Source organism: Syngnathus typhle, linkage group LG7 (assembly GCF_033458585.1).
Source record: "Syngnathus typhle isolate RoL2023-S1 ecotype Sweden linkage group LG7, RoL_Styp_1.0, whole genome shotgun sequence".
In the NCBI taxonomy this organism is placed as follows: Eukaryota; Metazoa; Chordata; class Actinopteri; order Syngnathiformes; family Syngnathidae; genus Syngnathus; species Syngnathus typhle.
In genome coordinates this window covers 18440855-18459033 of record NC_083744.1, presented here as the reverse complement: position 1 = coordinate 18459033, position 18179 = coordinate 18440855, and the positions used below count along the sequence as shown (strand labels likewise).

The 18179-nt window shown below is 52.5% G+C and overlaps 5 protein-coding genes across 9 annotated transcripts; 4 read left to right on the top strand and 1 right to left on the bottom strand.

The window, feature by feature from the left end:
- Positions 1-75: 75 nt before the first annotated feature.
- LOC133157585 (chemokine-like protein TAFA-5) lies at positions 76-6102 on the bottom strand. 4 transcript variants are annotated; one of them, XM_061284239.1, is made up of 4 exons: positions 3861-6102; positions 3121-3270; positions 2763-2890; positions 76-2658 (listed from the first exon to the last, which is right to left on the bottom strand). In XM_061284239.1, exons 1-4 carry the CDS (start codon positions 3961-3963, stop codon positions 2578-2580), a joined length of 462 nt encoding a protein of 153 aa, XP_061140223.1. In that variant the 5' UTR covers positions 3964-6102; the 3' UTR covers positions 76-2577. The 4 variants fall into 4 exon arrangements, with proteins under 4 accessions (XP_061140223.1, XP_061140222.1, XP_061140221.1 ...); XM_061284238.1 differs by lacking the exon at positions 3861-6102 and having other exon boundaries at positions 76-2478; positions 2556-2658; positions 3121-3800; XM_061284237.1 differs by lacking the exon at positions 3861-6102 and having other exon boundaries at positions 3121-3800.
- On the top strand, positions 5291-6797 carry LOC133156740 (zona pellucida sperm-binding protein 3-like). The gene is made up of 6 exons (XM_061282663.1): positions 5291-5599; positions 5686-5804; positions 5882-5979; positions 6052-6232; positions 6296-6407; positions 6488-6797. Exons 1-6 carry the CDS (start codon positions 5291-5293, stop codon positions 6572-6574), a joined length of 906 nt encoding a protein of 301 aa, XP_061138647.1. The 3' UTR covers positions 6575-6797.
- A 36-nt stretch (positions 6798-6833) lies between these two features.
- Positions 6834-12223, top strand: LOC133157579 (ceramide kinase-like). Its single transcript, XM_061284230.1, has 13 exons — positions 6834-7196; positions 7735-8125; positions 8386-8517; positions 8641-8763; positions 8841-8966; positions 9163-9229; positions 9301-9446; positions 9514-9588; positions 9660-9921; positions 10049-10128; positions 10425-10654; positions 10721-10941; positions 11025-12223. Exons 2-13 carry the CDS (start codon positions 7990-7992, stop codon positions 11110-11112), a joined length of 1686 nt encoding a protein of 561 aa, XP_061140214.1. The 5' UTR covers positions 6834-7196; positions 7735-7989; the 3' UTR covers positions 11113-12223.
- Positions 12224-12415: 192 nt separating this feature from the next.
- Positions 12416-15595, top strand: LOC133157580 (peroxisomal succinyl-coenzyme A thioesterase-like). Its single transcript, XM_061284231.1, has 11 exons — positions 12416-12597; positions 13175-13376; positions 13463-13562; positions 13630-13817; positions 14000-14169; positions 14253-14372; positions 14450-14532; positions 14628-14721; positions 14799-14879; positions 14955-15096; positions 15237-15595. The coding sequence occupies exons 2-11, from the start codon at positions 13181-13183 to the stop codon at positions 15335-15337; spliced, it is 1275 nt and encodes a 424-aa protein (XP_061140215.1). The 5' UTR covers positions 12416-12597; positions 13175-13180; the 3' UTR covers positions 15338-15595.
- A 186-nt stretch (positions 15596-15781) lies between these two features.
- On the top strand, positions 15782-17344 carry LOC133157584 (uncharacterized). Of its 2 annotated transcripts, none has more exons than XM_061284236.1 (4): positions 15782-15916; positions 16193-16375; positions 16532-16681; positions 16790-17344. In XM_061284236.1, the coding sequence occupies exons 1-4, from the start codon at positions 15803-15805 to the stop codon at positions 17057-17059; spliced, it is 717 nt and encodes a 238-aa protein (XP_061140220.1). In that variant the 5' UTR covers positions 15782-15802; the 3' UTR covers positions 17060-17344. The 2 variants fall into 2 exon arrangements, with proteins under 2 accessions (XP_061140220.1, XP_061140219.1); XM_061284235.1 differs by having other exon boundaries at positions 16193-16447.
- The last annotated feature ends 835 nt before the right edge of the window (positions 17345-18179 follow it).

The following is an 18179-nucleotide window of genomic DNA, read 5'->3' as shown; positions in this document are numbered from 1 at the left end:
GGGCTAACGAGGCCGCCGTTAATATGACACGTGCTGTCCCCCCTGACCGTTTTCTGCAATCTGTCTTTAGTTACATTTGGTTTTATTGATGTTTTATTTCTTCCACAGTTTACAGTGCATTGCCATTGATCAGACACATCTTTGACATTTTTATTCTCTCCTGGTGCTTAAATCGTTTGCAAATATATTTTAGAGTATCAAATAAAATGCTGTAGGAGCTTTACTGGGCTACAAGTGTTCTAGCGGGGCTCAAGCCGCCCCCTAGTCCCAGTCTAGCCCCATTTTGGTACCATGAGCGACTCATTTGGTCCATTCCGAGTGCCAAAATATTAGGAAGTTAGCAGGGATGAAAGTTCAAAACAGACAGATGTGTACTTGCTTTTGTGGGAGGTGAAATGGGGTCTTTAGGCTGGAGGTGGGGGCTGTAATCTTCTGGGCTTCTATTAGAGGCTTGGCGGGTGCCAGAATGAAGCGGACGCCTCTGAGCAATCAACTCGACCATTTCACACCTGGTTGGTCCCCTCATCAACCAGCAAAGAAGAAGAGTGCCTCTAAGGGGGGGGGGGGGGCTCGAGTCTGTAGCTTAACTCTGAAAATCTTCCTCGCAAAAGTCACTGAAATCATACGTCCCCGCTTTTTTCTCACGTGGAGTGACGAAGGACGGTTGAGAGGCCAAATTGGACAATTTAAATTTCAAAAATGACTCCATTGTTAGAAGAGTTGCAGAAAATGAGTACTTGTCCAATAATCGATTGATTCCAACACTTCTTATTGTTCGACAAGAAGAAAGCCCAAAGGTGGTCCCGTCACAATTCTTAATTCACAAATTCATCTTGCGTCAAACCAATGGATTGAAGGGCCCTCGACAGGGAACGTGGCCCCTCCAAACACGGCCGCCACGCAGGCCCGTCCTTCAGCCGGGCTTCTACACTGCGTCTTCTCGTCTGCTAATCATTTCAAACCCTCCAAAGAGCGTATCGGCACTACTTTTTTTGGTGCTCTAGGAGCTAACCACTAAACTCATTAGCGAGGACGCATCGGTGGAGGGATGACGAACGAACGAGCTGTCCTTCCACCTGCTCCGTGGCACGACCTTTTGGCGCCGCCTGCGCAGAGCCCCACAACGCTAAGTGGCGCAAGCGCACACGGGAATTGAGAGGCAAGGCGGGAAATTGGATTTGTGGCGAACGGGAGGCCGCTCGCCACGTGGCATTTCATCTGGAGGTCAAGTGTGGCACTTAGCAGGGACCCATCTCGCCACCTTTTTTTTCTTCTCCACGCTGAGCAGGCCTTTGAGGAAATTCAAGCTTCAAACTTTTTAATCTTTTGACTTTTTTTAGTTTGAAATTTCAGCGGCTCTTGAAAGCCTTGTTGGAGCTTCATGCACCAGCCCAAACGTTGCTTGACGCCTTAACACAAAGTGGAAACCGGACCGAGCCACCGAGCCACCGAGCGACCGGTGACTTTGCAACGGGCCTCTGTGCTGCGCTTTCCACCTCATTTGGCCGGCCGTTTGTCACGTGTACGAGCGGCACGTGCGGCACGAGAACAACTTTGAGGAGCCAACGCTCGCTTGCCTTGGAGTCACCATATGTTCGCTCCGTGTGTAAAAAAGATTTTAAAAAAGACAAAATCAACAGAAGTTGTTTCAGTGGCTCACCCAAAAACAAAAAAGAAAACTCGGCGTTGTGGCGGCACGTCAAACAATGGCCGGCCGCCGCTCTGGCGTGCCATGGGCGTATCAATTAAAACTTTGAAACTTTTTTTCCAGTTTGCTTTTGGCTCCATTATTAGCATGAAATGCTTTATTTTTAGCGGCGTTGTTTGGTCTTGTACACAGCGCCAAGGCTTTGGCCGCTTCAATGCGGCCGTTGGCTTCATTTGTGGCCATTGCGGAGCTAATTGGACCTCCGGAGGAATAACCGGACGACTCCATGAAAGCGCCACCTGACTTTGGCCTGACCAATTTGCAGTTTGTTTCTTTTTATCTTCTCACTTTCCCTTTGCGGCCTTTTGCCTTCTTTCCGCAGAAGTTTTCCCTTGCCAAAGTTCTCTTTGTGAACTTTTTTCGCGTGATGAAGTGCACATTTGTGTGCATGTTGTGATGCTAACGCTACATGCTGCCTCCACAAGCTTTTTGGAGCTAACTGCTGCATTTTTCATGGCCGCCCGCCCGCTCAGTTCTCATCTCATTTAGTTTTTCCTTTTCACTCAGCACCCATTTGGACGGCAAAGCCATCACCTGCAAAAGTAATAGTAATTAGTAGCAGTCTATTCAAAGTTGTCGCCATGATTTATTCGGCACATTCCAGATATCTCGACGTGTCCTCCCTCTTGAGCGGCCAAGTTGAGATTTTCTCCAAAAGGCAAAGTTGAGTCCAACGCGGCGTGGCATGGCGACTGGCTTTGCCGACGACCCCGTGTCTTTGGCTCAGCTCTCGAGATGCACGATGGGAGTTTTCTGTCCCGTTGTCGCCACTGTCAGGAGACCTGGCAGACATGAGCGAGCGAGCGATCCATGGTGATTGCAAGCAGGAAAAGAAGAGCTGACTGACCAAAATGTGGCTGCTGCTGTTGTTATTGCTGCCATCGAAACATTCCATTGTGGACCAAATTGGACGGGACCCGTGACTGAACCTTGTCAATTTGATGGCTTTCCTTTACGACAAGAACAAGCCAGTCGGTCGGAGGCATTTCATGCACGTGGACCGGATGGCTTTTGTTTCTGAGGCCGAGGGCGAGGGCAAGCCCAGCGTTCTCACCGTGGTGGTCTTGACCCGCCCCCCCGGTTGCGCGCAGCTCCATCCCGAGCCATCGACGAGCGCTCGGCAGCCCTCGTCGTCCAGGCACGGACTCATCTCGCACCACTGACGACTCAGCACGATGCCAGCTGACCACGCAGGAAGGGAAACAAATGGCGGGTTGACAATCGAGGCAAGCTAAGTAGCTGCATGTGTATGGAAATGCTCACTCACTCACTCACTCACTCACTCACTCACTCACTCACTCACTCACTCACTCACTCACTCACTCACTCAATAATCAGTGGCCCTATGATAGAACCGTGCGGGGCTATTGCGTGTGAAAGGCCCAGCGGCGATGTTGTGATAGCGGTCTCACCGTGCACGCAGGCGGGCCGGCCCTGGGTGGTGCCGGCCATTTGTCCCGGGACGCAAGCGCAGCGCGCCGTCTGCCGGGCGACGCTTCGTCTGGGGTGGCTGCCGTCGCGCTCCAGCGTCAGCACCTCGCAGCTGCCCGTCCGCAGCTCACCTGCACAAGACGCACAAGACACCATCGTGAAAGTAAAATGGCCTTTTGGGTTGTTCATCCTTTTCCTCCCTTTGCGCCATTTCAATCCTTCTTGCAAAAACGACCATTTCCGTGATATTTGCTCCATCTGCGCATGTCAAAGTCCAATCGGATTCATGTCCATGTAAACGGTGCATCCGATCGATCATCATTTGAATCGGAACTCTGATGGGATCCAAATCGTTTTGTGACTCACACATGCCGCGTTGTGCGTGCGCGCGCGGGCGCACAACGCGGGGACTCATCAAATGGAGCTGCTAGAAAATCAATAAGAATCTGGAGTGGCAGACTTTTCACTTCCCGTCCGTCACTTTGACACGCCAAAGTCGCAGAAGCTTCGATCGGTGACCTAAAGCTCTGCCATCCATCAGGAAGCTTGGTGGCGTTCTACTAGTTCACCGCTCGCTTTTATTCTCCTTTCGTCTCGACTCCTCTAGTCCAGCTAGTGTCCAGCTAGTGTCCAGCTAGTCTCACTCCATTCCATGTACAACTCGGAATTGTGGGCTACCTGTTGTCAAGTACGCGTGCACACGCGCGTGAGCGCGACGCACCTTGGCGGAGGCTGTCCCCGACGAGCGCGCACACGAGGAACCAGCAAAGCCCCGTGGCGGCGGCGGCGGCGGCCAGAATCAACAGCAGCCGCAGGAGCTGCATGGGAGCCCGAAGTCCAAAGTGGGGCTCACCGGACGGACGGACGGACGGAGGGAGGCGCCCCCGGGTCGGCTCCGTCGGAAGTACGCATAAGCACACAGGACCAAATCCACTGTTGAAGTCGCTTTTCAATGTCCACTCGACGAGAAAACCAAACAAACAGCCCGTGAGATAATGTTTGAAAGCTTAAATAAGCCAAGAACCGCCGACAGCGACCATGTTGTGCGTGGCAGGGCCGGCTCGGCTCAACTCGGCTCAGCTCAGCTCAGCTCAAGGCGCCGGAGCTTGTTGAGCGAAGATGCAAGAAGCTCGCTTTCTCTCCTCTGACGTCACAGCGGTGCGTACGTGATCCCAACAGTTTGATTATGCGCGCGTGGAACCAAATCCTAAAATGCCGCCCGCCGATAAGTCTTTCAGGTGCTTTTTTTTTTGCGCCCTGGTCTTTCCTCCTTGCGCAGCGTGAGTAATCTGAAGGAATCGTCTTGAGTCTTGATGTCATCAATCCACAAATCAGTGGAAACAAAGTCATCTTCTTGTGAATCAACATGATTGAACATTTACAGCCCTGAAAACAATAAACAATGTTTGTCTTTAAATGTGCCTGTGTAAAGTTGGATAGGTCAGAGTCTCACAACCTTGATGCACATGAACAAAAGTGACTCAATAAAAAATGACGTCATCTTGCATATCATTTCACGCAACTGCAATTGATGCTCCAAAGTTGTCCAAAGTGATAGGAGCCAGGAATGCGATTACGCTGTTGTGATTTCGGAAATGGTTTTCTTCTGTGCAAAGGTTTGAGGCGGTGACAGTTGACTCATTGACTGGCAAGCCAGTTCCATCTCTTTGATGTCTCTAACCATCAGCGGCCCTGGATGTGTCGATGAGGCACGTCACCAATCAGGAGCAGTTTCAGTCAACTGTCACCAGGAGCAGCCAGCCTTTGCATGCACTTTCCCTGAGTCGGTCGGAGGCCTCCACCAGTTAGTTTCTCAGGTAAGAGGCGATGATCAGCAGGTGGACGAGGCCCAGCTGGAGAATCAGCAATGAGTGGGAGGAGTCATGAGCAGCTTTATTTGCTGGCTGCTCATCTGCGTTTCGTAGCAAAGACATCAACTATGACCACTAACAAAGCCCTTTTGGGTGTAGCTCTAGCATTAGCAGTAGCTTTATCAGCCTCCCCCCAGGACTTGAAATGGAGGTCCAAAGTCCAGCAGGCAGCAGGTAAACATTTTAAACATCCTCATGAACAAACAAACGACGTTGAATTCAACATTTAGAGGGAAAAGCTTTCCACGTTTTTTGTGATGAGCTTGTTCCGTGTCGATCCATGTCTGGAGGTGCAGCTGGCCAAACTTTTCCTCAAGAGCGGCCCTTGTCCTGGAAGCCTCCTCAAGCCCCGGCGGAGGAGGAGCCCCGCTTCCCGCCGCACTTTGAGCTGACGCCTCCTGAGGTGCCCGACGCCGTCCTGGTGGTTTGCCAGGAAAACTCCATCCGGGTGGAGGCCAAGCGCTTTCTGCTGGGTACGGTCGGGAATGCCGACGTCACCCTGGGGGGGTGTCCCGCCACCGGGGAAGACTCTGGGAACCGGGTTCTGATCTTTGAGTCGGAGCTGCACGGGTGCGGCAGCCAGCTGTTGGTGAGTCTCCTGTCGGATCACAAGACTTGGATTTCAAGACTCGACACATAACTCGTGTCGCTTCGGGGACTCGTTGCGTGTTTCAGATGTCCGAGGACGCCTTGGTTTACATCTTCACGCTGCAGTACACGGCTTCTCCTCTAGGAGACACGCCCATCGTCCGCACCGGAGACGTCACGGTCGGCATCCAATGTCAATATCAGAGGTGGGACGCTTGACTGGCCAAATTGCCGGCCGGCCGCCCGGCCGGCAATTTGGCCACGCTTACGCCAAGCGTTTCAGGAAGCACGACGTGAGTAGTGGCCTTTTGCATCCCACCTGGAGCCCTTTGAGTGATTCCAAAGTGGAAAGCCTCTACTTCTCCTTTCGACTGATGACCGGTGGGTGGGTGCCTTTTAGCTTCCAAAAGGTCAAATAGTTTGAGGCCAAACTCTTGCTCGTCCCCACTCAAGACGACTGGCAGACGGGCCGTCCGTCTTCCGAGTTCCTGCTGGGCGACATGATGAAGTTTGAGGTCTGGGTCAAGCAGTTCCAGCAGGCCTCCCCCCTCAGGGTGACGGTGGACAGCTGCGTCGCGACCGTGGTCAGGAACGTGGACACGGTGCCTCGCTACGCCTTCCTGGCCAACAACGGGTGCGTCTCTTTGGTTGCTTCCCGCCAGTGGCCGCTTAACGCTTGATCTTGTGCTTGCTTCAGGTGCCTGTTTGACAGTCAGGTGACGGGCTCCCGCTTCCTTCCGCGCTGGCGGGACGACCGGTTGCGATTTGAGGTGGAGGCGTTCAAGTTCCAGCAGGATGACAGCGGCACGGTGAGAGCGGCGCTCGCTCGCCCGCTCGCTCGACCTTCTGAGCGTAGCTTGGCCTCAGAGACCTCCTGGCTCTTCTTCAGATCTACATCAGCTGCAACCTGAAGGCGATGGCTGCGACAGCGGCGGTGGACTCTGCCAACAAGGCCTGCTCCTTCACCAACGGGTGAGTTGCTGCCGCCCGTCATTCACCTCGGATGCTGCATTCTGGACTGAAGGGAATTCCGAGATAAAGCACTTTGCGGTGAGGAAATTCTCATATCGGTTCACTTCCCGACTTTTTGGATGGAGCGTGTGCGTTGATGTGGTTCAGGTGGATCGAGGCGAGTGGGGTCCATCAGGCATGTTCCTGCTGTGACACAGATTGCGGGACAGGAAGTTGGCGGCGTGCAACAGGAAACGGTTGGTATTGAGACATCATGTCCAAATGTGAGGCTGTCGGTCATTGCTCCGATCCAGTTGATCGAGATATACATGTTTGCGTGCCTCATCGAAGAAAATATATCTTGAGCATTGCAGGTGCAAAATGGGAAGAGGAGGCTGCAGTCGGACCAATCACAGTGAAGGCAAGAGCTGCCAAGTGACCTCTTAGGAACAACATTAAATCCTCCTTCCTCATCTACATCACATGACCTCGCTGTTTGCTTCAAGAAAATCTCCGAGAATCTTCATTCTCTCAATTCAGCAGTGCCTCCTGCTCTTTCAGTGAATTGCTGCAGTCTACCTGAAAACTAATTTGAGGACTTTAGTTTTATTTTGCTCAATGTTCGGAACGACTATACATAGCGAAGGGTGAGCAAACGTTTATTGCTGCAGAGCCACGTTGCACTTTCAAAAGGAGCACCTTTGTATTTACAATACTTTATTTGAATGAGAAAATCATTCGTCTTCACTTGTATTTATAATTACAATTATTTCATGTATTTGAAGTTTGTCTGCCCGTGTCGGTCTTATTGACGGAAATGTAAAATTCATTCAAAACAAATTGGTTCGCCATAACTCGTCATAATAATAGATGAATACATGTTAAATCCAAGTGCCATTCTTTTTTTGCAGTTTAACGAGATTACAAAAGCGAACCGTTGATTACGTCGTACTCAAATAACGGAGGGGAGATGCTTTCGGGTGTTGTAGGACTAGGTCAAAATTGGAGCGTTACAAACGTTATCATTGCGTGCTAATAGAAGATATTGTTATATTCTTTAAGATTTTTGATTTAGAACTTATTCTATTCAACTAGAGATTACACAAAGTGCTAAATAAGACTGAAATATTCAAGTATTTTAAACGCTAAGTAATTTGACTTGAACGATCTTTTTTTTTTTACCAGCGCGTCAACGCAGCATCAGGCCGCTCCCACTTCCGGTATGTAGCCGCTATCCCGAAGAGGGGGCAAAAAAAAAACCACACAACAACTTAAGCTCGATCCGTTACACGGTAGCCATTGAGCCCGTTGAAAATTCGGCGCTTAATCGGACGTCCGCTCCTGACCGGGTGAGGTGAAGGAGGTTACCGGAGACAACATGGCCCAGCCAAGGTAACCTTTTCCCCGGGCCTGAAGGACGGACAACGGTCGGTTGGTCCTATGGAGAGGCCGGTGAGACTGCTGCTCTCGTCCGAGCTGCGCATCCGCAACGTCGGGCACGAAGTGAGCCTGTGCCGGTCCCTTCTCACCTGGAAGAGGCGAACCTCCAGCCCGGTGTACCATCCGTTCAAAGCCAGTAAGACAACAAACGAGCCGAACCCAATTGACAATGACAATGTTAGCGAAAACCTAAAAAAAAAAATCCGCTTACACAGCCCGCCGCCACGGTTAGCATTTGAGTTTCCTGTGTGTCACAGCTCATTATGTGAAAGTCGCGGCCCTTTCGGGAAGCGAACCAAGTCAGTCCGGAGCTCACGTCTTAGTCACCTAAATATTTGCTCAACAAAGAACCGCATTTCAGCACTAATGACTTGTCCGTCCGTGTGTGTGTGTCAGGCGTGTGTCATAGCGTGCGCGTATCGGAAATCATCAGTGTGCGCGAAGAGGAGCCCGAAGAGGATCGGAACGATGGGAGCTGGAAGAAGATCCGAGAGGGACAAGCCAAAGACCGCAGGCGGTCTTTCACAGGTGATGTCAGCGAACCCGGCCGGCCGGACGCGTGTGATTTACACAAGCGTACGTCAAACTCCAAAATGCTCAATCAAAAAGTGCTAGCTAACTAAGCCTGCCCTGCCTTGCGTTGCGTTGCAGTGACGTACGTGGAGAGGTGTCGGCGGCACCGCTGGCGGTGCGCCCACGTCACCTTCGCGTGTCCTCAGGTAGCACTGTGCCACCGCTGGGTCAGCACCATCAGAGAGCAGCTGGAAGCCATCGGTACGGACCTCAACACACACACACACGCGCCCAGTTTTTAGGTCGAGTAAATTGTGCGTATGGTTGTGTTGTCGCAGGCGGCAGACCTACACAGCTGCTGGTGTACATCAACCCGTACGGCGGCAAACGGCAGGCCAAACGAGTCTACCAGCAGAAGGTGGCGCCGCTCTTTGCTCTCGCCGGGATCGGCACGCACGTCATTGGTATGCCAGCCAAAGAAAAGGCATTTTTAGATTCCCCAATTTGTAATTGCTTCCATTCGATGTCGCCAATTGATGCTACTGATTAAAGTCGAGATGAAGTCAAGGCATCCAAAAAAACGTAAAAGTGGAAAAATACGACCAAAAAAGAACGATAGATGAGGGAAATAAGTGGATATTGCGGAATCTGCTGCCGTAGTGACCGAGTACGCCAACCACGCCCGGGACCACCTGAGGGAGGAGGCGGAGCTAAGGAAGTACGACGGGTAAGTGGGCGCCGAGGGAGGCGCTCGGGTTGCCGGCGTGCTAACGTCAGTGCCTGCCTTTCCCTGGCCAGCGTGGTATGCGTGGGCGGTGACGGCATGTTCAGCGAGCTGGTGCACGGCTTGGTGTGGCGAACCCAGAGGGACGCCGGCGTGGACGTCAACCGGGCCGAGCAGACGCTGGTCGCCTGCCCGCTGCGCATCGGAATCATCCCAGCAGGTTTGCGCTTCCCTCGCAGTTGCTCTTGGCCCATGGCCTTCTTCTGGATGTCTTTGTCTCTCTTCAGGCTCCACAGATTGTATCTGCTTCGCCACAGTGGGCACCAACGACCCCGTGACCTCTGCCCTGCACATCATCGTGGGTCAGTCAGTCCGGCCGGCCGTTCAGCGGGAGTAAGTAACGAGCGTAGGTCACCCCTCACCTCCTTGCCAGGCGACCGTCAGCCCATGGACGTGTGCTCGGTGCACCACGGCAACGCCTTCCTGCGCTACTCGGTGTCGCTGCTGGGCTACGGCTTCTACGGCGACGTGCTGACGGACAGCGAGAGGAAGCGCTGGATGGGCCCCGCCAGGTACGACCTGGCCGGCCTCAAGATGTTCCTCACTCACCACCACTACGAGGGCACCGTGTCCTACCTGCCGGCCGGCGGCGGCGGCGCCGGAGCGCCCGGCGACGCGTCCAGGTGTCGAGCCGGGTGAGGACGCTCGCAAACCTTTGAAACCAAGGCCGGCGCCGCTTTCAGGGTTTGGAGCAAAAGTCACGCGCTCTGCTTTCGAGCCGTGCCGGGACCTTCACGAAGTGTCCATTTGTTTCCTTTGCAGTTGCTCAGTTTGCGGGGACAACGGGAAGCTCTTGTCGGAGAGAGCCGCCGTTTACCAGACGGACCCGCACGAGGCCAGCGGTAGGTAGCTAGCCAACGCATTCATATAGAAGAGACAAATGCTAACATGGAATATAAAGAAAAACGTATTGATTGAAGATGGACTTTTAGGGGAGATGTTTTGTTTGGGGAAATGCATCTTTTACAAAATGTCATTTCTTCAGAGATTTACTTTGTTAGAATAGGCTCTTGGAAGGAAACCAATACTTTCAGAAGGGAAAATATTTTGGAAGAAAGAAAAAGAGCCGTGGGGAGAGCTCTGAAGAACGCCGCAGCAAACGTTTACAGCATCAAACCTGCGCTCGCTTGCGCTGCAGAAAAGGACGACAGCGATGACGATGGCGGCGGCGGCGGCTGGCGGAGCATCCGCGGCAAGTTCCTGGCCATCAACGCGGCCAGCATGAGCTGCGCGTGCCCCCGCAGCCCTAAAGGCCTGTCGCCCGCCGCCCACCTGGCCGACGGCACCGCCGACCTCATCCTGGTGCGCAAGTGCTCCCGCTTCAACTTCCTCAGGCACCTCGTGCGCCACACCAGCAAGGACGACCAGGTGAGCGCCTCGCCTCGTCTCGTCCTGGCCGGCCGGTCTTGACGTCCGTCTGCGCCCGTCTTTCAGTTTGACCTGTCCTTCGTGGAGGTGCACCGCGTGCGGCGCTTCCGCTTCACCCCGCGACACTGCCCCAGCGACTCTGAGCTGGAACTGGAGCCGCTGGACGGGAAGCCTCGGCAGATCTTCGGAAAGATCTGCCGAGAGCACCCGGCCTGCGGCTGCGCGGCCCCCTTCAGCAGCTGGAACTGCGACGGCGAAATCCTACCGCATGCCACCATCGACGTCAGGTGACTGACTCACTGCCTGCCTTCCCTTGGAATGGAGCCTTTTGTGGAATAATCCCCCCAAACTGGATTTTGTCGTTTTCCAGAGTGCATTGTCAGCTGATCCAACTGTTTGCCCGAGGCATCGAGGAGGCGGCCATGTTTGACGAGCTGGCGCCCACCTGCTCCGCGTAGGGTCGGGATCTGCCACGACCCGCGACTTGCCTCCCTCTGCGTCTTTTGTTCAGCGGGTCTGATCGGGTCACGTTCCACAGGGAAGGCGACGACGGTGCTGTCGCAGAGAATCGGGAAGGCCGGCCGGCCGGCCAGGTAACGTCCAGACGCTTCAGCGTCGGGGTTGACTCGGGTCAAAGGTGAAGTCCTACTGAATGTCGAGACCAACTGGCCACCACTCAGATTCTTGAGTATGTTTAGTCGGGTCTGAATTTGGAGTCGTCGTCTTCTTCGAATGGTGTTGGAGGCCCGCCCGGGCGAGTTGGGTCCGGTCTTTGCGATTTTAGTGCTGGTAGGGTGAATGACAAACCCTCGTTCGTCTTTAGTTTGCAGTTGGCTCGGCTGAGTCTAAATGTCAAAGTCCTGCTTGAGTCCAGTCTGACTGAGAAGTCCCACTCAAATCTTAGTGTTAAGTCCCACGTTTCTCCAGGCGTGAACGTTAATCTCTCGATGTCCTCGTCAAGTCTCGTCTCGATCTTGTCTGTGTTTAGTCGGGTCTGATCTCGGACTTGTCGGGACGCTTCCAAAGGAGTTTCTTTTAACAATGTTTTTATTTATTTGCCTCCACTGTTAAGAGAGGTAGGAAATGTTTTGTTAGCGTCTGTTACATGACCACTGCAATTGTTCCTCAAAAGCGAAACTCCAACTGGTTTTCCCAAGGATTTCCAAAGAAACTCGTTTTTTTTTTGTAGCTGGTGCTAATGTAGCACTTTTAGTCGTCTCGTATTTGATTGTTGATGGACTGACTGCTCATCGTCTCTGCTGACCTGAGCTGGACTCATGAAAGTGACGACGATGACGACTTTGTGTCCATGTAGCGCCAGCCATCTTTTTGGTTCGCGGCAAATGCAAGAAGAACAACTGCAACAAGGAAGAGCGGTAGTGTGAAGACACTTTGATGGACAATTCAGTTTGGCTGGCTTGAATTGTTACTGTGGCAACGTCGCTAGCGTCAACATGACTTTGCATGCTAATTAGCTGGCATTAGCATGCTAGCCGCTGCAAGTTTTGGACCTCTATGCACTCCTGCCAGCTGTAGCCTCCTCTGGAAGAAATAAAATCACATCAATAATTTGGTTTCTTATTTCATTTGCACATGGATTAACTATGACAGCGTTGTTCCCTACATAATCACCCTAAATATAACTCCTTCGCACTTTTGAACGTTTTCATCGTTGCATTTCGCGGGTATATTTTGGAGGACATCTTTGAAGTGATTGTGCCGCCATCTTGTGTCCGTGTGAATCGAAGCCAACGTGTTTTGTCCACTTCCGGGGGAGGAGCTTGACAACTTGGAGTGCGAGTTGGAGCGGCTCGGTCAAGTACTGAACGTGGAGTGCGAGTTGGAGCGGCTCTGTCAAGTACTGAACGTGTCTGTGTTTTGCGCTTCCAAGGTCGTTTAGCACCGAAGAAGGCGGCCGAAGCCCGACAGCTCCTTTGCTTCCGGTAAGTGTGGTCATGTGACCGACCAATGGGTCGTCCGCGTAAATGTCAAACCCAATTTAGGAGGTCAGGTCAGGTCAGGTCGGCAAAACGGTTATGCTTACGGCAAAAAGACACGTGGGCCAGCCATCGAACTTGAAAGCTTCGATAAAGAGGGAAAAGAAGCGACAAAGGCAAATTGCTTTGTTTTGATGCTAAACAATCAATCTGTTCAAGCACTGACCCTTCACAATAAAAGTGAACTTCAGTCCGTCTAGTTAAACATCAACTTTCTGCTGTTGCAGTGAACTCAGCAAAATGAGTCTTGGACTATGAAACTTGATTCGCTACATAATAACGTTTGTTGCATGTGTCAATCAGTTACTTTTCACATGCAAAGTTCAGCGAAGACAATTAAAAAGGCGATGAAGTTTCTAACAGACTTGTGCTTATATTGTGTTGGACCTTTAAAAGAATTCAACATTCACTTGTAACGACTTTTTTCTTTCGTAATTGATCATGAATGTGAAAACAAATCGAATTGAAGCTGCCGCACAAATTCCATAACCCCCGTAAATGATTGTGTCAACTTTTATGGGAGGTCATCATGTCGAGTCTGCAGTGCAGCGTCCAGCTGTCGGTTCGTCCGTCCAGATGCCTGGTGGACGAGAAGTTGACCATCCTAGTGCATAGTGCGCCCCCTAGTGCCCATCTCACCCTGCGCGCCTTCCACCGCTGCGAGGACGGACATGGGTGGGAGGCCTACGCTCACTACCTGACAGACGTCGCGGGTTCCTTCAACGGTACGGGGGGTGGGGGGGACTACGGTTCCCAAAAGCCTCCCTCAGAAAATGTTACAGAGTTGAAGAGAAACGTCTTTGCTTTGCAGCAACCAAGGATCCCAGCCTGGGCGGGACATACACCGGGGTGGAGCAGATGGGTCTTTTTTGGAGCATCAGACCAGTTCCTGGAAGTCAACCTGGACTCAGGTAGACCACCAGCTGCTAGAGCACATTCATGGCAGCAAGAAAGGGGCTCATCTCAGCTCATCTCCAGGATGAGGAAGAAGAATGTGCAGATCCCAATGGAGTTCACCATCTCGGTCTACCGGGACCACCTCAGTGACTTTGCGGATCGGGTCCCACTGGCCTCCCAGGTGTTGGAGCGCTGGTACGTGGCGCCCGGCGTTCTCAGGAGCCCTGTTACGGGCCAGGAACTGACGGCGACCCTTTTTCTGCCCGCAGGTACGAGAGCGCCGATACGGTGCTGCCCTCAAATGTTTTTTTTCCCCCATTTCCTTAAAAAAAGAAAAGAAAGAAAGGCATGAGAACCATTCCTCGGTAAAGAATTGCACAGACGAGAACGCGGGCTTGCCTCCGTGTTGGATTGTGTTGAAATGAAGCCATAATCCAAAAACGGTCAGCAGGTCCGGGACCGTTCCCTGCCGTACTGGACCTGTGGGGTGGCGGAGGGCAGCTGGTTGAATACCGGGCGGCGCTCTTCGCCTCGCACGGCTTTGCCGCCATGGCTTTGGACTACATGACCCCGAAGATAACGCTGGAGACTGGCAAGATGGTGGACAACACCTATTTCGAGGTAAAGATGGTGCTGCCTCCGACTCACGTCATAGGCTGAGTGTGTTCAAAACATACTGTTGGCATGGGCCTCTCTGCACGCAGAAGGCCTTTGCGTTCCTGCAGCGCCACCCTCGGGTGCTGGCCGAGCGCGTGGCCATGTTGGGTCTCTCCTTTGGAGTCAGCGTCACGCTCAAGATGGCCGCCTACTCGCGCGTACTCAAGGTTGCGCCACACACCACATCGCATGGAGAATGCACTACGACCTTTGAACTCACTCTGCATGTGTGTGTGTGTCACAGCCCAGGTGTGTGGTGTCCATCAGTGGAAGTCACGTGCAGCCCGTGGAGGGAACTATAGCGGACATTTTATCTTACTTTGATCAGTAATGTTCCCCGTCGCGGCGGCTCGGGCCATTTGGCCGGGAAGTCGAGACGTTGCTCTTCACGTTTGTCGCTTGCCTTCCTTCCGTCCCATCAGGAACGGGCACAAGGCTCAACTGAACGACAAGAACGAGGCCATCATGAGAACCTTGCTGCTGCCAATCCCGACCGACCCCGCCTTCAAAGTGGACGTGGGTTCCTGGTTCCGCTTTCATTTTTTGGTCCTGCTCCCCGATTGGGTTTTGGTACGCTGGTTGTATTTTGTCAGATGGGCCGTGTGCAGTGCCCCCTGTTGGTGGTGGCAGGCGAGGACGACCAGAACTGGCCGGCCTGTGAGTCTGCTGAAGATGTGAGCACGGCGACTTCAATGAGCCCGTATTCAAATCATCATTGTAGAAAACCAACTTACATGTACGTGTCCCAGATGAAGAAGATGATGGAGCGGGCGGGCAACGTCCACCTGCTGAGCGTTGCGTCGTACCCTAAAGCAGGACACTTGCTGGAGCCTCCGTACTCGCCGCACACCAGAGTCAGTTCTTTCAGATCCGTGGGCACTCGGGAGAAGCGTAAGTTAGCGCAAACGGCTCCGATGTTGTGCTCTATGTCTCGGTTCGTGTCCTTATCGGGCCCCGGTTGATGTCCTTCTTCATTTCCTTTATTTGCTTCCTGTGTGTGTGTGTGTGCGTGTGTGTGCGTGTGCGCGCAGTCACGGCTCTGTGGGGAGGCGAGTGTGCGGCGCACTCGCTGGCTCAGGAGGACGCCTGGAGGAAGACCTTGGACTTCCTGCGCCACCATTTGTATGCGTGAAGAGCAAAGTGGACTGAAGACCAGAGAACATGACTGTAGCTTGTTGCCAAGCTCACCATGCATCAAATGTTCGTGTCGTTCGTCTGTGGCTGAAGCATTCGTACTGCCCCCTGGTGGCCGAAATGCACACACCTGACACGCTTCCCATTGAATTGTTGCACTTCCTTAATGATGGCGCACCAACTGTTGAATTCCATTTGAGAATTTCAATTTTGGAGGCTGCTAGATCTCGATTAAAAAAACATGCCAATGACGAAATGCGTTCCAATAGGATTGGGATGAATTGAAAAGGGCGTGTCTGCGTGGACATCCGGCCCCCTTCCAGGTTTTTCTGATGAGTTAATGATGTGCAGTTGTTGAGAAGGGCCCGTTGATGTCAAAGGTCAAATCAGTTGACAAAGGCCAAGACCCGCAGACGCCAACGATGGTGGACAGCAACATTCGCCTGGAGGCTCTGTCGGTGCTATGCAACACTCGGGTGACCTCCCGCCAGGCTCGGCTGTCGGGTCACGGCCCACGCGTGGCCTCCGCCTCGCTTATGTCCGTGCAGGGTTTCGTGTCGGCGGCCATGGGTCGCAGGTAAGCAAGCTCCCAAAGCCGTCCAAAGGCCACGTTTGATTGGAGGCGCCGAGCGGCAGCCATGCGCTTCGTTTTTGGGAGCATCCTTTGGCAAAAACAAAAGCCGACCTGAACGGGTCGGGCGGAGCCGTTTCAAAAAAGAACACCAAACACTTTTGGTCCTCTTCTTTTATTATGATGACAGTCTCCACAGGTCAGGAGCAGATGCTAACGCTACCTAGCGTGTATCGGGTGGCGTGAGGGGCAACCACTTTGACACGCTTAAGTGTACTCTAGTGCAGAAAGGTGACGACGACGACGCTGTGCGTGTGTAGCGGCGAGGGCCTGGTGATCGACGAGGACGAGTTCTTCGACAGCCGGTACGACTTTGACTTCAGCGACCTGAAGGACACGGGCACCTTCTACCGAGGAGGCGAAGTCTACCGCAGGCCCTGCGGCTGGCTGCGCTTTGCTCTCAAGGTCTGCACCTGCCACAGACAGACTGACAGACAGACAGACAGACAGACATTGGCAAAAAGGATGACGCTTCAGGTGTCCGTCAAGGCGCACTTTTTAGACGGCCGCTTTTTAGAAAGCTCTCCGCTCTCTTGAACTTGACTTTCTGTTTTTGCCCAGGTCTGGGACAAATATCCAGACGGTAACGCTTGGCTGGGCGAGCGCGGCTACAGAACCACCACCACCTACTCCGTACCCGGAGAGTGGCCCGTGTCCTACCACGGCACCTCCAAGAACGGAGCCAGGGCCATCATCGTCACCAATTATCAGGTTAGCCTTCAAGCTCACTTGCCACACTGCCATACTGACGTGTTTACAAATCCTGTGGAGTGGTTTTTTTCCTTTCTTTTCTTTGTTTCTTTTTTCCGCCCGGTCCAGCCCGGTCCGGGTCAAAAGTACGGTCGCGGTGTGTATTCGACGCCCTACCTGGAGCACGCGGTGGAGTACACCCGGACGTTCCAGTCGAGCGTGACGGGCAAGAATTACCGCGTGGTCATGCAGAACCGCGTCAACCCGGCCTACCGCGAGAGGCACAACGGCGGCGTGTACTGGCTGCTGCCCGTTCCCGACGGCCTGACGCAGGAGCAGGAGCAGGATCTGGTGGAGAAAGCCATCCGGCCCTACGCCGTGCTCATCAAGCCGCTTTGAGCGCAAACGCTACAGAACACGATGCAAGATGAGAAAATCAATCAACAACCCAATTGAAGTTGAATATAATTTACGTAACATTTTCTTGCCTATGTGAATGTAACTTGTAACTCCTTGTCCACCCTGTCCAAAACTGCTGCACTTATTTACTACTGTTAAAAGATGTTTAATGTCTTGGTCTATGGTCACAGATGCTGCATTCAATAAGTGATTTGTAAATGAATGTATTTACTGCAAAGAATGTGGCACCTTTGTCTATTTTGGAAAGGGTATTTCGCAATTTAACTTGTGTCCCTAATTGAAAACTCCGGAGAAGCAGTATTCGAGAGAAGTATTAATAAAATGAAATAACTTGAAAATAAATATTGTCCGAATCTGGCTGGCGGAGGTCGAGGTTTCGCGCATGCGCAATGAGGCATTTCCGTATGCGCAGGCGCATTTCAGACAACAGCCCGTTCGAAAGCGAAGAGAGGCAACGACCGAGTCAACGGTAAAGAACAATTCTCATCGGAATATTACAAATTCCGCCGCCCAATACAGACCAACAAACTTTGGGAGTCGTCCGACCGTTTATTGTGTCGCTTCAGCCAGTGGCAATTTTATGCCATATTCGAGTTTCATTGCTCGGTGGACGCACGAAAAATACTCGGCGAAGATTTTCTTGTCACTTGTGACTTCTTCGCCTTTCACATTGATAGGCGGCGATGAACTCTTCGTCACGTCGGCCGCCTCCTCTACAACTAGCGTGCTTCAGTGTCCACTCTCAAAGTTTGTCGTCTTTTTAATTTTTCCCCTCCATATGTTTTACTAGGTAAGTCAGTTGAGAACACTTGGACTTTGTGAAAACAACGACTCATTCTGACAAATGAGTAATGGCGGAGCCCTGTCGTCGGGTGAGTTTAAAAAATAAAATAAAAAATCTTTGTTTTCCAAGGCAAGCCAAACCAAACGCGAGAGAGACATCTGGAAGGTCAAAGTCGGGCAACGTAGCTGAGCTCCAGATTGACTCCTTCCTCTTCTAAATCAGCCCGCCGGCCGGCTCTTCTCCACTCCACTCCAAATCACAAGAGGTTAATCTAAGTCATTTTTTTTTCCGCGCTGGCATTTCCACCCCAGCCAT

What these genes read in the sequence shown, in the direction of transcription:
- LOC133157585 (XM_061284237.1), bottom strand. Translation starts at nt 3,397, where the DNA reads ATGGAGCAAATATCACGGAAATGGTCGTTTTTGCAAGAAGGATTGAAA. An exon ending in CCGGCCCGCCTGCGTGCACG is followed by an intron (nt 2,891 to 3,120) that starts GTGAGACCGCTA and finishes CTGCGTGGTCAG; the next exon opens with CTGGCATCGTGCTGAGTCGT. An exon ending in GGCGGGTCAAGACCACCACG is followed by an intron (nt 2,659 to 2,762) that starts GTGAGAACGCTG and finishes CTTGTCGTAAAG; the next exon opens with GAAAGCCATCAAATTGACAA.
- LOC133156740 (XM_061282663.1), top strand. Translation starts at nt 5,291, where the DNA reads ATGTCTGGAGGTGCAGCTGGCCAAACTTTTCCTCAAGAGCGGCCCTTG. An exon ending in CTCCTTTCGACTGATGACCG is followed by an intron (nt 5,980 to 6,051) that starts GTGGGTGGGTGC and finishes TCCCCACTCAAG; the next exon opens with ACGACTGGCAGACGGGCCGT. An exon ending in AGCAGGATGACAGCGGCACG is followed by an intron (nt 6,408 to 6,487) that starts GTGAGAGCGGCG and finishes GCTCTTCTTCAG; the next exon opens with ATCTACATCAGCTGCAACCT.
- LOC133157579 (XM_061284230.1), top strand. Translation starts at nt 7,990, where the DNA reads ATGGAGAGGCCGGTGAGACTGCTGCTCTCGTCCGAGCTGCGCATCCGC. An exon ending in AGAGCAGCTGGAAGCCATCG is followed by an intron (nt 8,764 to 8,840) that starts GTACGGACCTCA and finishes GTGTTGTCGCAG; the next exon opens with GCGGCAGACCTACACAGCTG. An exon ending in GGACCCGCACGAGGCCAGCG is followed by an intron (nt 10,129 to 10,424) that starts GTAGGTAGCTAG and finishes CTTGCGCTGCAG; the next exon opens with AAAAGGACGACAGCGATGAC.
- LOC133157580 (XM_061284231.1), top strand. Translation starts at nt 13,181, where the DNA reads ATGTCGAGTCTGCAGTGCAGCGTCCAGCTGTCGGTTCGTCCGTCCAGA. An exon ending in GACCCTTTTTCTGCCCGCAG is followed by an intron (nt 13,818 to 13,999) that starts GTACGAGAGCGC and finishes AACGGTCAGCAG; the next exon opens with GTCCGGGACCGTTCCCTGCC. An exon ending in CGTGGGCACTCGGGAGAAGC is followed by an intron (nt 15,097 to 15,236) that starts GTAAGTTAGCGC and finishes GTGTGCGCGCAG; the next exon opens with TCACGGCTCTGTGGGGAGGC.
- LOC133157584 (XM_061284235.1), top strand. Translation starts at nt 15,803, where the DNA reads ATGCAACACTCGGGTGACCTCCCGCCAGGCTCGGCTGTCGGGTCACGG. An exon ending in CAAAAAGGATGACGCTTCAG is followed by an intron (nt 16,448 to 16,531) that starts GTGTCCGTCAAG and finishes GTTTTTGCCCAG; the next exon opens with GTCTGGGACAAATATCCAGA. An exon ending in TCATCGTCACCAATTATCAG is followed by an intron (nt 16,682 to 16,789) that starts GTTAGCCTTCAA and finishes CGCCCGGTCCAG; the next exon opens with CCCGGTCCGGGTCAAAAGTA.